This window comes from Aquarana catesbeiana, linkage group LG05 (genome assembly GCF_042186555.1).
Source record: "Aquarana catesbeiana isolate 2022-GZ linkage group LG05, ASM4218655v1, whole genome shotgun sequence".
In the NCBI taxonomy this organism is placed as follows: Eukaryota; Metazoa; Chordata; class Amphibia; order Anura; family Ranidae; genus Aquarana; species Aquarana catesbeiana.
Window position 1 is genome coordinate 414,401,299 of NC_133328.1, and position 17,063 is coordinate 414,418,361.

General features: G+C 40.5%; 1 protein-coding gene across 2 annotated transcripts in view; it reads right to left on the bottom strand.

Moving 5' to 3' along the window:
- Positions 1-1,226: 1,226 nt before the first annotated feature.
- ADNP2 (ADNP homeobox 2) overlaps positions 1,227-17,063 on the bottom strand; it is a 34,402-nt gene continuing 18,565 nt past the window's right edge. The window contains exons 3-4 of one of the 2 annotated variants that reach the window (XM_073631181.1): positions 10,925-11,014; positions 1,227-6,577 (exon numbers count right to left, since the gene is read on the bottom strand). In XM_073631181.1, the coding sequence (XP_073487282.1) occupies positions 3,761-6,577; positions 10,925-11,014 (2,907 nt within the window). In that variant the 3' untranslated portion in view covers positions 1,227-3,760. The remainder of the gene's footprint in view (positions 6,578-10,924; positions 11,015-17,063) is intronic. The other variant, XM_073631183.1, reaches the window with a different exon arrangement.

Below are 17,063 nucleotides of genomic sequence, written 5' to 3' on the forward strand. Positions count from 1 at the left end.
GAATATAGTTTGGGGGTTCTAACACCCTAGAGAATAAAATGGCGGTCATTGCAATACTTTGTCACACCGTATTTGCGCAGCAGTCTTTTTGGAAAAAATACACTTATGAATTAAAATATAAGACAACAGTAAAGTTGGCCTTTTTTTATATTGTGAAAGATAATGTTACGCCGAGTAAATTGATACCAAACATGTTACACTTCAAAATTGCGCCCACTCGTGGAATGGCGACAAACTTTTACCCTTAAAAATCTCCATAGGCTATGTTTAAAAAAAATTCTACAGGTTGCATATTGAGTTATAGAGGAGGTCTAGGGCTATAATTATTGCTCTAATGATCGTGGCGATACCTTACATGTGTGATTTGAACACCGTTTTCATATGTGGGTGCTACTCACGTATGCGTTCGCTTCTGCACGCAAGCTCGGTGGGACAGGGCACATTTAAATTTTCTTTTACAAGGAATGAAAAAAACCATTACAGGACCCTTAAATATGAGATCTGTGGTCAAAAAGACCGCAGATCTCATATTTACACTAAAATGTAATAATGATAAAAAATTATATATATATATATATATATATATATATATATATATATATATATATATATATATATATATATATATATATATATATATATATATATATATATATATATATATATATATATTTATTTATTTATTTTCAAATGACATTTAATAATAAAGTCCCTTTAAGAGCTATGGGTGGAAGTGATGTTTTGACATTGCAACGATATGGACAGGTGGGGGCCATCTTCCTCTCACTCGTCTCCATGCCTAACAGGGAGAAGAACCCGATCGCCTCTGCCGCTACCGGACAGCTCCGGTAAGTGGCGGAGTGCACTGGAGCCGATAAAATTGATCTTGCGGCGAATCCGCCACAGAGACCGCTTTTATCTGAAAGCTGACCGCCCGCTGAAGAATAAGATACCAGGGTTATGGCAGCTAGCTGCTGCCATACCTCTTCAAAGTAGTGACACAAAACGAAGGTGGGCAGTCCTCGCAAGTGGTTATTATTCCTAAAAAATGTAATACAATATGCACCTTGGGTAGCCTGAGGTATTTGCTTTTCTAATAGCTCTGTGTGAGTGGCACCTCTTTCTTTTAAGATTAAAAGCACCTTATTCCTTTCAAAAAGCATTCATTTTAAACATTTCAGACAGTGCAAATGTTGCAGTGGCTTCAAGAAACACAGTAGTCAACCTGTAGTTAAAATGTTTATTTTGAACAAAAGCAAGTCCAAATTGGCAAAGGCAATATATTCTTTGTACTAGATATATTACAGTAAAGTAGAAATGAGGGGGCCCAACTGGCACCACATTAAGTCTTTCCTACGACTAAGGGTTCCTGATTTCCCAAAGTTACTAATAAATTATATAATATTTATATAGGAATATAAAAGTGTCCTGTATCACACATTAAAAACTGAATTGAAGAATTTTTTACTTCCTTACTGGAAAAAAAAAAAAAAAAAAAAAAAAAAAAAAAAAAACACAGACGTGTTAAGTACACCTAAAATGATGCAGAAATTATGCTCCATCCAGTACGTAGATGAAATGGATAAAGATGTAGACCTGTATAAAAGAAAAGGTTTGGGTTCCAAACAACAAAACTACAAATGAAAACAAATAGTGTACAAAGTGGAAACTGACAGAGCTACAGCTGTGAAATATTTACAGATGTGTCTAAGGAGCAGCACATTAAAAAAAAAAAAAAAAAAACACACACCACACCTGTACATCGCACCTAAATTACAAAACCAAACCCTAAACCTTATATACGCCAATAGGCTTACGTAACAATGTACATCAAAGCCAAGAACTTATGAAATCTGCCTAAAGTGTCAGTACATGGTACAGGAGCAACAATGTAACTAGAGCAGTGGTTCTCAACCTTTGTAAGACCACATTTTTTTCCCCCCAAACTTTCCAAATAAAAATAAAAATGTATGCTCGCACAACTGCACTTATTTCGGCCTGTGACAGCTTAAACTGCAGACAATACTTCAATGCTGCCATAGCCATTTGAAATCAAGTCACAACATTATTGCACTATACATACCTTCGAACTTCAGAATGTAGAAAAAAGGGACACAAGAGTGCAAGTATAAAATGTGTTGACACAAAATCAGGCATAGGGACTCCCTGTACTGCATACTGTGTGTGGCATATGAGTGGGTCCTGAACCTACTCATGTTCTACATTGCACAGTCTAGTGGTTTAGAACCACTGAGTACAGTCCTTTACCTTTCGCAGGCAGTAAATCTGGATGCTGCCCTGGGTCACATAGGGGTTTATTTACTAAAGATAAATCCACTGAGCACTACAAGTGCACTTGGAAGTGCAGTCACTGTAGATCTGAGGGGGACATGCAAGGAAAATATAAAATGGCATGTTTGCTTGCACATGATTTCTATCATCCAATCAGCAGATCTTCCCCTCAGATCTACAGTGACTGCACTTCCAAGTGCACAGTAAATTTGCCTTTAGTAAATAAACAATGTGTTCTGTCAGCAGAGGGCTTTCCCATCTCTTTACGGTAGAGCATAAGCAGCCAGCTGTATATAATCAAGGATCAGCTTTATGTGCACCTTAAGTTGTGTCCCCAGCTAGGAAGCACAATCCCTTAGACAGGAGCCAAACACTCAAGAAGCTAACCAGTGTCTGCAGAGTTCTTTCCTCTTGTCTGAAACTCCCTCCAAGCACACTTCCTCACCCAGCATGGGGGCCAACTGCTGAACAGGAGGGAACAGAGAAAAGCAAGGTCCAGCAGAACAGAGTTCACATGCTGGTGGTTGAACCACTGATCTAGTTGATAGGATTTTTTTTTTAACCCAGACATCTCTATTGATCCTAGATGAGCCTCAACACATCCTCCAACCACTGTAATGACGGGAAAAAGGTTAGCCACAGTATGAAAATCTTAAACACCATCATCAATGATTAGTCAGACCCCAAGCTTTATAAAGCTTGGGCTTGACTAGTCATACAGCATGTTGACAAACATACAGCGCATCTTCGCAAACTGAGTTTGTGAAAAATACAAAGAAAAAAAAAAAAAGCATACATAAGACATCAGAATATAGTGCTGAATGCAGGAACAAACTCATGAAACTGACACTTAGAGCCCTTTCACACTGGGGCGGGCGTCGGCGGTAAAGCGCCGATATTGTAATCGGCACTTTACCGTCGGTATGCGGCCGCTAGCGGGGGGGGTTTTACCCCCCGCTAGCGGCCGAGAAATGGTTAAAAACCACCGCAAAGCGCCTCTACTGAGGCGCTTTGCCGGCGGTATAGCCGCGCCGTCCCATTGATTTCAATGGGCAGGAGCGGTATACACTCCGCTCCTTCACCGATCCGGAGATGCTGCTGGCAGGACTTTTTTTACCGTCCTGCCAGCGCATCGCTCCAGTGTGAAAGCCCTCGGGGTCGGTTTCGGGTCAGTTTGCAGGCGCTTTTATTAGCGCAATAGCGCCTGCAAACCGCCCCAGTGTGAAAGGGCTCTTATACAGAGAGGTCAATTTTGTGGAACTATTGGACCAAAAGTAAGGAGCACCATAGTGAACACCAAACCTAAAAAAAATATGAATTGACGAGCAAGTGTTTTGGATCAGACATTTTAAACCAGTTCCAGTTTTCATTTTAATTATTTCTCATTACAAGTAAAGTTATGCAAGTCATGGGACAGCTAACCAGCTGCATCATACTTTCTGTAACGTTAAACCTATTGAAGCAGCCTTTAATAATCTTCAGGCAGGTCTATGTCATGTTTTAGTTGCTTAAGATCCGCCATTTTAAATCCAAGTAATACTTGTTGTTCATGACTTTTGAGAAATTTCATGCACATATAACGCCTTGTACCAAAAAACGAAGCAACATCACTCTTCCACATATCTAGTACATGTGCCAGCAATTCAATTTCCCTTTTGGTGGGGTAAGGTTTCACATGGAAATACTTTAGCAGGAATTCCTTTTTAGCTTCATGAGATACAGTTGCAAAAGCATCTGGTACCATCACAAGCATGCTAACATTTTGATCAGCAGAATAATCTGAAAATTCTGATTTGGGGTCAATTTTTCTTCTTTTAGAAGGCACAGGAGACATGTCTTTTGAAGCACCTAGACCATTTTTCTGGCCAATCTTTGTATCATTTGATGGAACCTGAGTTTCTGCAGTAGAATTTTGTTTTCCTTTTGTACTATCATTTGATCCTCCCTTTGATTGCCCTTTAGCATTGCTGTCTGCGGACAACTCAAGTGCTGCAATACTATCTTTAGGAGCATTGCGGCAGCGCTGAAGATGCAGTGCAATGGCTGACAAAGTCATACTACCAGTGTAGACACCGCAGCAGTGTATACACTTAAATGCAGGGGATTTAAGTATAGTATGCATTGTGGGCATTATGTGGTGCTTATCCTTGTAATGCGTTTCCAGTGCTTCCGACTTGGATAAAACATGTTCACAAAAAGAACATTTAGAGCCCTGCTCATCGTGTGTGCTTCTCTCAGCAGATGTTTGTATTTTGATGTACAAGGGAGTAGAAGTGTTAGAATTGGCTCCAGCAACTACAGCAATGTGCATTTCTTTTTCTCCAAGCTCTTCCTTGGAAACATGAAAGGTAAGGTCAAAATGAGGAAAGAGTGCTGTACCATTAGCATCACATGAGACTGTAATACCTTTTCTTACAAAGTCTCCATGGATTTTCTTTTTGTCTACATGTAGGATTTTCATGTGGTAGATAAAGTTTCTGAGTTCGTAAAAAACAGCTTTGCAGTACAGACATACCATACCATGCATTAAAAGGTGCTGCAACACCTCTTTCTCTGGAGTAAATGCCCTGCAAGTGACACATCGAATAGACTTTTCCTTCACAACTTTCAAAAAAGATGCATGTGCTGCTGCAACTACAGGTTGATTTGGGTCATTGCTGGTGGCAGACTCTGTTGGCTTATCAGGGCCATTTTCCTGTTTTATATGAGCAATCTGCATGTGAACTTCATACACGTTTGAAGGGAATAGTTCATTGCATACTGGACATGTCTTCCATTGTCTAGTCTTGTCCTTAGCACCTGGAGCAGTGGCTGGGCTATTGGCAGGAGTTGGTTTTGGAGTTGTATTATTTTGTGATGTGCTTTGTGGTGACTGTACAATAGGAGGAGATGGTGCACTGGCTGGAGAAGTGGATACTACTGGCTGGGACAGCTGTACAGGCACGTTTGGTGGATTAACAGCTGGAATAGCACACGGAGCAACCGGCAATGTTACAAGGGTATATGTAGGTATTCCATTTACTTGTTTTCCTGTTGGTATGAGTTGCCTTATTATAGGTGTTGCGAGGAAGGTATTTTGGGGAACTCCAGGTTGATTGCCTGCAGCGTTAGTCGACTTCAGTGGTTGATTCACAGAGATGATTGTAGGCCTTACATTTTGATTCATCTGTAATACATTGGACTGCAAAGGCTGTGGACACGCAATCATTGTTGACTGGTTCACAGGAAGCAGGCCCCTGGCTAATGGCTGGTTAACTGGTAAAACTGTAGGTCGTACATTGGCCTGAGTGCCAGGAATGATCTGTCCACCAACACTGCAAGCAGAAGGAAGCACAGTTGCAGTGACAGGCTGATTTAGGGTAAATCTTGGAGAAAGGAACATAGACTGAGGAAGGGAAGCTTGAAGAGTAATGCTCTGGTTTTGAGGAAGGGCAGTAGTTACAAATCCAACTTGAGCATTGGGGGCAACAGTAGTAGATGTTGTCTTCACTATACCTCCAGCAGGATCAGGAACTGATGTTATAGATGGTACTATATTTGAAATGATAGCAGTAGATGCTCCCAAAAGGGGTTGATTGGGACCATTTTGAGGAAGTGAAGCCACCTTTGCATCTTGAGCAGATGGAAGAGCTGGAGCTGGGGAGATTGGCAATGCTGTTGGTTTAGGTGAAAGTGCTACAGGTGGACCAAGTACTTTCCTGTAGGGCCTTTTTATACTTGATCGACCAGCGTCAGAGATATCAGATCTCAGCTTCTGTTCCAAATCTCTATGCTTGTCAGAGGTCAGAATATGGTACATTAATGCATCATGGTTATGAATGGTGTAATTGCATTTTTTGCAGTAAAATCTATTATCAAGATTAACTTTTGATCCAAGAGTCCCTTTAAGCTCCTCTTCGGACTTTTCTCCAAAATAATTTTCAAGCTCACTTTTGTGGTGGCTACTTAGAACATGTCGCTTTATAGTGTAATACAGGCTGTCCGTAAAGGAACACTTTACACAAGAAAATTTCATTTGAACTGCTTTTTGATAATCTTTTGTCCAAACAGGATTTTGACCATCTTTTGTAGCAGGTGTTTGGCCTTTTCGAACACTTGAGTGAAAAATCCGCATGTGTTTGACCACATTCTTTGTATGGGAAGTGAATGGGCATCTCGGACAACTTGCCATCATCTCCTGATCTTTCTCATCTTCATGATAGCGCTGCAGATGACTTTTGAAAGACGTCAGCAGTCTTGTTGAAAAGTTGCAGAGGCTGCAACAAAACTGCTTGGATCTGTAACCCTAGAGAATATGAAAAAAGTGAAATTAGTTATGTTCTTATTTTTGATCAAAACACACCAAATATTTTCTTACTATGCAAAGTTAAAAGAAAATGATCTTATGCACTTCTGGATTCTACTTCAATAAATGAGAACAAAATAAAGTACAATAAGTAAACCCAAAAACAAAAACGTAATATATTGCAGTTTACCGGTCTTTTGGATGTGGTACAATAAAAATAAATTCTTGTTGACCTTACCAACAATGCAGAGAACGTGTTAATTCCCATGAACTAATTAGAAAGCAAAACTTTAGTTCTGTAATCTACAAATTCCATTACCCTTGTGTGATGAATATGAACAAAAGCCAGACATGTTTGGAAAAGAGAACACAAGAGGGCACCAAAGTGTAGCAATTGGTTTGTCGCCCTCTTGTGTTCTCCCTACAGATATTTTTCTGTGAGGCGATGCAGCTTATATACACTGGGATTAACCTCTTATGGACTTTTTATTATCACATCTATGTCTCTTGTGCCATATTTATTTTTTTGATGTTTGAAAAAGAGGGGGATGAGCAGCACTTACACCTTTAAGTGAAGGTCTGCTTTAAATATATGGATTCAAATCAGGCCTTAAAAATAAAATTTTATCTTGCAAGCACGTTTTTATTTAACCGAACAGTGAATATGGTAAACAATTTTTTTTGCTGCTTTTTGTCAACTTATTAAAAATTAAAAGCGGAACTAAACACATCTATTTTATTGTATTCCAAAAAAGTTGCATTCAAGGCATGCCGTGAATGATAATGTCACGGTTGCTTGTGTTCTCAACTGAACTGTCAAATGGCTGGTGTCATAACGCACATGTGCAGCACCATGGTAACTGCAGATCAGAGATGTCCTCTTCCTTGTCTGTAAATAGGAGGGTTTAGTTTGGTTTTAATTCCAGCTGGCAATACATGTCAGGCACCTGCAGATACCCTGCACATTTTTAGAAGTACATCCCCAGGAGGTGATGCAAACCGAGACTTTATTCAGTTTGACACCCCTAGACGGCAGCAATTACAAATTTACAATTGCATTGGCTTGGCTGTACTACTGAATATACTCTTCTAGAAAGACTTAAGATTAACAAAACTGCATTTTCTATGCTACACTACTTGCTTTCTTTGGAGAGCTGATGGCAGAGCTGCAGTGAAGTAGTGAAGACCGGTACACAGACTCTGGGGGAACCCCAGGAGATACTCAAGTATTTGCAGGGTCTATTTGCCATTCCAGCACTGCGTTCTGGTGTGAACAGGCCTCTTACACAGGCAGCAAGCACTGCCACTTGTCTAAAAAAAAGCAATCCTTGCTCAGACCACCTTTAAAAAGGTGTTTGACAGTCAGTGAGGTGGTGATATGTCTCCTCTGCCTGTTTTAACCCTGTATATGTCACGTTACCAAGTCTCAACCACATACATTACACACGGTTGCAGCACGGCACTATTAAATTGGTCACGTTCGGCGGGTGGTGGTGCCCACTGATCCCAACATGGGGTTTCGTTTCTGCCACAGCAGGTGTACACCCCTGGCCGCTGCAGTTTAAGGGGAAGCGTTTGGAGTGGTAAAACTGTGGCCTAATTACATGTTTTTATTGCCGCCCCCCCCCCAAATCAGAAGTGTAAACTAGCTCTTAGGCCAGCTGTACACAGACTTAAGAATTTATACTAAGGATCTTGCTGACAGAAATAGTAAGAGTAAAAAGTTCTATAAAGACACTGCTTAAGGCCGGGTTCACACCTATGCGAATTAGATGCGGATTTCTGCGCATCCAATTCGCATAGCAAGAGAATGTGACTGGCTCCCTATGGAGCAGGTTTACATATCTCCGTTGCGGCTGCGGAGCGCACTGCACAGAAACGCTGTGCGTCTTTGGCTCCGTTTCAGGGCCGAATTCAGGCATAGATCCTGCCCTGATTTGTCCCTGAAATGGGGAACAGGGACGCACAGTGCTCCTGTGCGATCCGCAGCCAGTTCCAGTGTGAACACGGCCTGAAAGGTGCGTATGTTTTTTTTTCCCCCCCGGCAGCTCTATTCTCTGGGTGTGGTTTGCAGGCAGCCCACTAAAGTCTATTAGGATGCAGCGGCTGCTCACTTGCACCTGTCCTATTAGTCGAGCAGCTGTGTCCTTGCAACTGCTACGTCCTAACAGACTTCAATGGGCTGCTTGCAGGCAGCACCTGAAGGCTTGAGACCACAGAAAAAAAAAAAAAAAAAAAAAAAAAAAAAAGCCTTTTCACAGTATATGAGCTTTGGTGTCTGTGTGAACGAAGCCTAAAAAGAAATCTCCCTAGCATGCTAAATAGCTTTAAAATCGAACAAGGGCTGCAAGAACATTTGATATTAAGCAGAAGCAGTAATAGACCTTTCAGATTTACCCATCAGGTCTAAAGCACCGCTTCATGTACTTTTGCTACAGTCAACTTAGACAAATATAAACGTGTTTTGCCAAATGCTCAGCCATTAGCACAGTTGAAGCTTTATTCAGGATACAGGTCACTAAAAGCACCATGGGCAGTACTGCCTTGCACAAAAAAAAAAATATATAGTTCTTTACCTCCAGCTTAAAATATGAATTTGTTTTTGTTCACTCATAACTGGAAAACTAGCATTAATAGCTTTTTCAGCTACAAATAAAAAAGATACGCTACATTAGAGCAAGTATGAAATCAGCTCTAGAAATCACAGGGCTACAGGAAGTCCCCGAGTTACGAACACAATAGGGACTGTAGGTTTGTTCGTAAGTTGAAGTTGTTTGTAAGTCACAAACACTGCATTTGTAAGTGAACACTGCATTCATAAGTGTAATGTCCCCTTGTGCATGGATGTAGGATGTTCCGGGCGCTTGTTATGTAATCTGGGGCTCTTCTGGCCATGCAGTAGATGTAGTACTGCAGTGTGGGATGTGTCCGGAGGTATCCAGGACCAGCGTGGAGCACAAGTGGCCGGCGTTTGAGGACGTTCGTAAGTAGGAGCCGTTTGTAACTCGGGGACTGCCTGTATTTGGCACTCTGTTAGAGCAGACAACATACTTTTAGATCCCCTTTCACACTGGAGCCGTTTTTCAGGCGTTTTAGCATTAAAAATAGAGCCTATAAAAAGCCTCATCTGCAATCCCAGTGTGAAAGCCTGAGTGCTTTCACACTGGGGCGCTGCACTGGCAGGACATCAAAAAAAGTCCCGCAAGCAGCATCTTTGAGGCTCTTTAGGAGCAGTGTATACACCGCTCCTAAAGTGCCCCTGCAATTGAAATCAAGTGACAGCAACGCCTTATTCGGCCGCTAGTGGGGGTAAAAAGCGACCCGCAAGCGCCGCAAAAATGATGGTAAAACGCTGCTAAAACTAGCTGCACGTTACCGCTAGCAGTGTGAAAGAGCTCTTAGTGTCTGGACTTTACAGTATACTCAAATGCCCCTTTTATGCAGGCGGACCAATCGGGTCCACCTGTCGGTTTTTGAACTGAACCCGATTGGACTCTCCATTATCCTTATTATTAAATGTGCAGGATTTTCATCTTTTCCTTGTAGCCATGTTAAGCAGTGTACTAGAGTTTCATGGTATAACTTTCAAAGCATCAACCTGACATCACCCTGGAAAAAAAAAAAAAAAAAAAAAAAAAAAAACTGTAGTTTTGGGTGTAATAAGCCAAGTGGAAAGAGAAACACATGCACACCCTCTAAAGCAGGGGGTCTTCAAACTATGGCCCTCCAGTTGTTCAGAAACTACAATTCCCATCATGCCTAGTCATGTCTGTGAATGTCAAAGTTTTACAATGCCTCATGGGACACGTAGTTCCACAACAGCTGGATGGCCGTAGTTTGAGGATCCCTGCTCTAAAGCTTTTTCAGAAGGATAATGTCTTAAGAAGTTACAGAAAGCAGTGACATCAAGGGAGGATCTTAGCTCAGCAAGAAATTTTTAAAAAAATTTATATTTTTTCCTAATCACCCACCACCGGTCTGATACCCAAAATTAAGTTATATTTTGCACAGGTAGACAGCGTTGTCAAGCACCCATTACAAAAACCTACTTCTATTTTTTTTTTTTTTTTTTAGAAAGAAAATTTTAAAATGACAAAATTAACATCAGTGTGTTTTCACGTGCATGTTACAAATTAAAAATCCTGCCAAACATATTAAAAATGAAAAAAAAAATATGCTGTTGCTGAGGCAAAGTCACAATAAGGCACAAAAATAGCTTCCTGCACATTTAACCTTCTGCAAATAAAAATAAATATGGTCATTGCTCAAGAAAGACAGTCCTACACAGGACTTTGATAAGATTAAAAATCTGTTCTACTCTGATTGCCAACCACTAATTAGACATACATTTCTGCGTCCAAAAGCTTCCCAAAGCGAGACATCCTCCCATGATGTACTGGAAAAATTTGTGTCGCCTGGATTATAAGTGTTGATTTCCTAAAAAACAAACAAAAGAATATACATTTTGATACTTAATGTATTTAACTTCTTGCAAGCTTCACTATTGCTTAAGGTATATATATGGCCATGCAATTCTGGCAAAACAAAAAAAAAAAAAAAAATGCTTAGCAGATTCCCCAGATAGGTAGCCGTACACAATGAGAAATATTTATATAAATAAGAAACCTCTCACACAATTACCCATAACTTCAGAGCTGAAGTATTCCCATTATAAAGATAACTGCTGAAATGATATGAAAAATCCCTACTACACGTTGTTACTTCTGCATGTACAAAACTAATGTGCTGAACAATATAAAGTTACAAATATGCTTACGTGCTGCTTGAAAATACTTTAGAAAACCACACTTCGACTCTTACTACTTAGTAAATATATGCGCCAAGTAATATGTAGTTACAAATGTGTTTGCATCAAATTAAATATCCTAACTCATGAACCAGTACAAAAAAAAAAAAAAAAAAAAATTTAAGTATAATAAATGAACATAGGTTCAAATGTACATCAGACTTATCCTAAAGAAGTCAATGACAACACGTAGGGTTACATGAGGAGGGTAGACAGTACAGTTACAATACAATTCAAATATAGGAGGAATCAGAAGGCCCTACTAGTTTTGTACATACAGTAAGTGTCAAAGCATACAGATTTTTCATATAAAATGAGATATGTATATTATACCTTTTAGCCATCACATAAAAGTCTTAGAACACATTCAAATTTAAGCAATATTACACTGCCAGTGAATGCAGACCCATGAGTTGCAATTCATGTCTACAAGTGTCATGCAATGTTCTGCCAAAAACACTGCTGCTCCAGGACACACTGGCAGTGGGGTTCTTCTGCTTCTAAAAGCATCTGCCACAAAACACTACTAAAAGCCTGTGTGTGCAAGGACACATAAGTAAGCTAACATGCAGGGGAATTTAGAGGCAGGGAGAAAAAAAAAAAAAAAAAAAAAGCCAGACGCCCCTAGAAGCAGCTGCAAAAACTTCCAGTGTGCATGCTGCCTAAACATTGAATATGGCAGCTTACCAATCCTTAGCCTGAACAACCGAATGCAGACACTACATTCAAATACAGGACATTACTGTCGAACATACAGACCACAAATGATGGTAATACGCGATCAGGTGTCTAATACTATTCTTTTGAATACAGGGGTACAACAGGGATGTGTGTTGAGTCTCTGTTTACACATGACTGTACTCCCAAATACATTAGTCAAATACTACACTGAAGTTTGCCGAGACAGCATATAAGCAAGAAATGTTTGGTTGAGTGGTGTACTGAAAATGTTATATTTAAGCCATACATGGATCAAAGTTTGGCAGGTTCAGCAGGGACCGCAAAATTTCAATCCATGTATGGGCTCCCTAGTTGTACACAAGTCGATCAATTGACTTGTATACAACCAGCCTGTTGAGTTTTTCCTGAAATATTAGCGCTATAGCTAGCAACATTGATCATTGTGTTTTGCGAGCAGGGAAAGGTCTCTGCCTGCAGGACAACAATGCGGGAGAGTCTTCCCCCATCAACACTGACTGTGTTGATGGAGAATCTTTTCTATCCTTCCACTTTTGGAGGAAGAAAAATATTAATTGCATAATCTATGGCCTGCCTTAATATTGCAAAAAGAAATAATGGTGGATTATAAGAGCAAGAAAGATCAATCATTGCTTGGTATATATAGGCAGTGAGGAGGTTGAAAGGGTGGACACTATCACATTTTGGGTGTGAACATTATGAGGGAGATGTCATGGTCTCAAAATACTTGTACCCCCAACAGGCCATGTTTGCAGGTTTACCTTTATCTTGCAGTGCTTTAAGTCAATGGCTTAGTATTTTGGACAGCCATTTTAGCTAAGAGAAATTCCCAAAACATGGCCTGTTGGGGGTATTTGAGGACAGGGTTGAGAACCACTGATCTAGGTGACCTATTACCTGAATGGAATACATTCTTCGAAAGGCAGGAAGATGTGCAAGTACCTCCGTAAAATACTCTAATGCCGCATACACACGAGCGGACTTTGATGGACCGGACTCCGGACAATTCGACCGTGTGTGGGCTCCAGCGGACTTTTTTTGCCCCAAAAGTCAGACGGACCTAGAAATAAAACATGTTTCAAATCTTTCCGACGGACTCGAGTCCGGTCGAAAAGTCCGCTTGTCTGTATGCTAGTCCGACGGACAAAAACCGACGCTAGGGCAGCTATTGGCTACGAACTTCCTTAATTTAGTCCAGTCGTATGTCATCACGTACGAATCTGTCGGACTTTGGTTGATCGTGTGTAGGCAAGTCCGTTCATTTGAAAGTCAGTCGGAAAGTCCGCCGGACCTAGTCCGTCGAAAAGTCCACCCGTGTGTACGCGGCATTAGGTGTCGTGACAGGCCAACAAATTGGAGGCAGTTGTCTCCTACAGTGAAGCACAGAAAGCACTAAGCAGGTGGGTAAATGGGAATATGTAGACAAGCATCTTGAATGTCTACTGATATGTTAAATATTTCCATCTTCTCGGAGGGGCAATACCCAACCCTGCAGATTTGATCTGAAATTTTGGAATGTGCAGGTATTTGATTAGGGTTTCAAGTCCAGGATAGGACGAACAACCTCTTTGGGTTCTGATACTATGAACAGGTTTGAATAGAATGCTCTGAATCAGTCTTTCTAGGAACTGGAACAACTACTTCCTGGGACAAGAGATGGTTCAGTGCAGTTTGCAAATGTAACTTTCCTAGGCTCATTAGGAAGTTACATCACACCACAGGTCCCAACTTTAACACCCGGTCATTCATCTGTAACTATCTGGATGGTAGAATTTTTTCATAAACCAATTTTGAAAAGTTTAAAGAATATGTAAACCCAAAGATTCATATTCTTAATATGTGCCTGCTGTACCATTCTGTTTTTTAATGCTTCCTTTTTGTGAAATCCCTGGTGTTCTTGTCTGTGCCTCTGCTTTTCCTGAAAAAAAAAAAAAAAAAAACAACCACACCACAACTCACTACACTTAAGCCTAGTACACACGGTAGCGATCCTTGAAAAAGTCACATGACTGTGATGTAACGCGTGGGAGGAGCCAAGGGCGCTCTGTGCAGATCAGCAGTATCACACAGTGTACTGCACTGAATCTGCTCCTGTCTAAGGTGGCTGACTGCTATAGTAAAACCTGCATATACCTTATCATTATAAGGCACACGTGAGTGGATTGAAGTTTGCCTGTGTACCTTGGTATCCTAACTATTGCACAATGATTGTTTTTTTCTCTTATCTGCCTGTTTATGATTCTCACATTGGTTGTGAATAGAAGCAAAAAGCACATTGTTACTATGAAAGTCAATGAGCACCTTGATTAAGCAAGTGTTTTTAAACAGCTTAGCTAGTGATCAAAAGCTCTATACCAAACAGGATTCTACACCTGTATAATTGAACCTTCTGAATACATCCCTATATATTTATTTTTATGTGGATTTTTTATGTGAATTTTTTTACACATTTGGTGTCACTAATGTTTTATAATTTTACACTATTTTGATTGCTGGATTTTTTAGGAATTTTTACTCACCGCTGGATTTATTTTACTATTTATATTTATTCTTATATATTCATTTTCATGCACATTGTGAAGCGCTTCAAATATCATTATTTACACGGTAGCGATTGTTGGCCAACCGAGCGTCTGATTTTTGTCAAAAAGGCGTGTGCCAGGATCTTGTCTTGAATACTAACGTTACACAATTGTCGTGCCACAAACACAAACGTTGTGACGTACTACGAGGAATTTCAGCTCTTGAGCGCCACCCTTTGGGCCCCTTCTGCAAATTTGTTTGGTGAGCATTGATTCCGAGCATGCGTGTTTGTACTTTCGACTTGTGTGATGGATTTGTGTACTGACCATACGAAAATCTGACGTCAAGCCTTTGTCTGCCGAAAATTTACTAGCCTGTTATCCAATATTTGTTGGCCAAAAATCGGACAACAATTGTCAAAAAGAGCGTACTAATGGTAAGATTTTAGGACAATAGTCTGTCAGACAGACAATCCCCTGCCAACAATCGTACTGTGTGTACGAGGCTTAAAGGCTCGGTTCACACTGCCGCAACTTGGGATTTGACGTGAGACCCCAAGTCACATGACACGTGAAATCCCATTTTAGTCAATGAGAGCCGTCTTAATTAGCACTACTAAAGTTGCTCAGACTTTAGAAAAGGTTCCTGTACTATTTCAAGGAGACTTCTATCCGACTTGAGCCCATAGACTTTAAATGGACGTCACCTCCAAGTCAGATACGTATCTTAATTGATGTGATTTGGAGTCGACATTACAGGAAAATTACCCAGGCATCCCCTGAAGTTGCTTCAAAATCACGCTCAAGTCGCCTGGCAAAGTCATGGCAGTGTGAACCAAGCCTAAGCAGAACACACATTGGTCAGGTTCTCCATCTATGCTGGGAACTCAGCCCACCCCCGCTGCCCCCCACCCGTACGGTCTTTCACTGGAAAGACGAGTGTGCTGACATTTCTCTTCCCCAGCTCTAATGCACCTAAGAACAGAGGGAAAACGAAGGAGGGGGTAGTATTTAAAAGCTTTTTTTTCATATCTATACACAAATGTTTTGACTTCCATTTCTATTTTAAACTAAATGGGTTGTTTTACAAGGTGAGGGTTTACAGTCATGTTAAAGGATATGGTAAACCCTCACCTTGTATACAGATTTAGTTTAGTTTAAAATGGAAATAAAAACGGCAAAACATTTGTGTGTGTGCAAATATATATTTTAGAAAACACTTTTTTTTCCTCCCCTTTTTGATAAAGTGATCACATAATCTCTGTTCTCAGCTGGGTGAAGACTCAGACAGCTAGGGGAGGAGAAATAGCGGTACACTAATCTTCCCAATGAACAGCTGTGGCAGGACAGTCTGATCATTGGAGAATAGCAGGCTGAGTTCTCAGCACAACCAGAAAAATGACCACACTGTTCTAATACCTAGTGTTGTCAGGTTTTGATAGGAAAGCAGAGGGACTGGCAGGAACAGCAATGATTTCACACAAAGGAAGCAATGCATAAAGAACAGCATACTTTTTCATACTTGTATAGCAGCCTGCTGATAACTACACATGTTGCACTCAATGCTGAGATGAGCATCAAAGCAGGATCCAATACCCAAATCAACAATGTGGGGTCGGAGTAGGGCTCCCAAGGTTGCACCGATCTGCATGTACTGCTTCTATTGTTGTAGAAGACAACAGTGAAGAGTTGTTTGAAGAATTCAAAGTAAAATAATAAACTAATGAAGCAAAGAGTGATTTCCTTGTAAGGGAGAAGAGGTCTATCACCTAACACTATTAAAAAAAAAAAAAATAAATAAAATCTGAGGATTCAAGGAGTGGGATAGAGTTATCGGGGTAAACCCAGGGGGCTTGACCAGCAAAGCTTTGCCAGTGTCAAATCACCTGAAGGCAGAGGCCTATAACCCAGGGTCTGTGAATATCCAGCCCATGTCTTGTGCTGAACAATTAAGATGAATCTTTTCACAATAAAAATTCCCCAACTAAAAGCAACAAAGCACGCCGAGATAGGACAGTGCCTAGTGACCCTCCTTTCTCTCTGCGTCATATGAGCACATCATTTGTTTTATATCCGTCATACAAGTTAAAAAGGAAAAAAAAAAAAAACACTTTTCTATAATGAGAATGGAGTATTCTAGATGAAGGGGAGGTTGGGAGGGCAGACTTGAAACTTGATTACCTAACTGAAAGTCTGAAGTACCTGAATAGCCTTTTGGACATTGGCAGGTAGTTTAAAAAGAGGGGAGGCAACCTATTACCTGAATGCAAAACATTCTTAGAAGAGCAAGAAGATGTGCAAGTACCTCTGTAAATACTCTGGGGGCCGTGATAGGCCAAACGGTATGATGTCAAATATTTTGGTATTTTTTGGCATCATTGTGGAAGGATAGCGACATTATCCCCTGCAGTACAGTGCAGATACTTAACCACTTGTCCACCAGCCGCAGTCATACAAT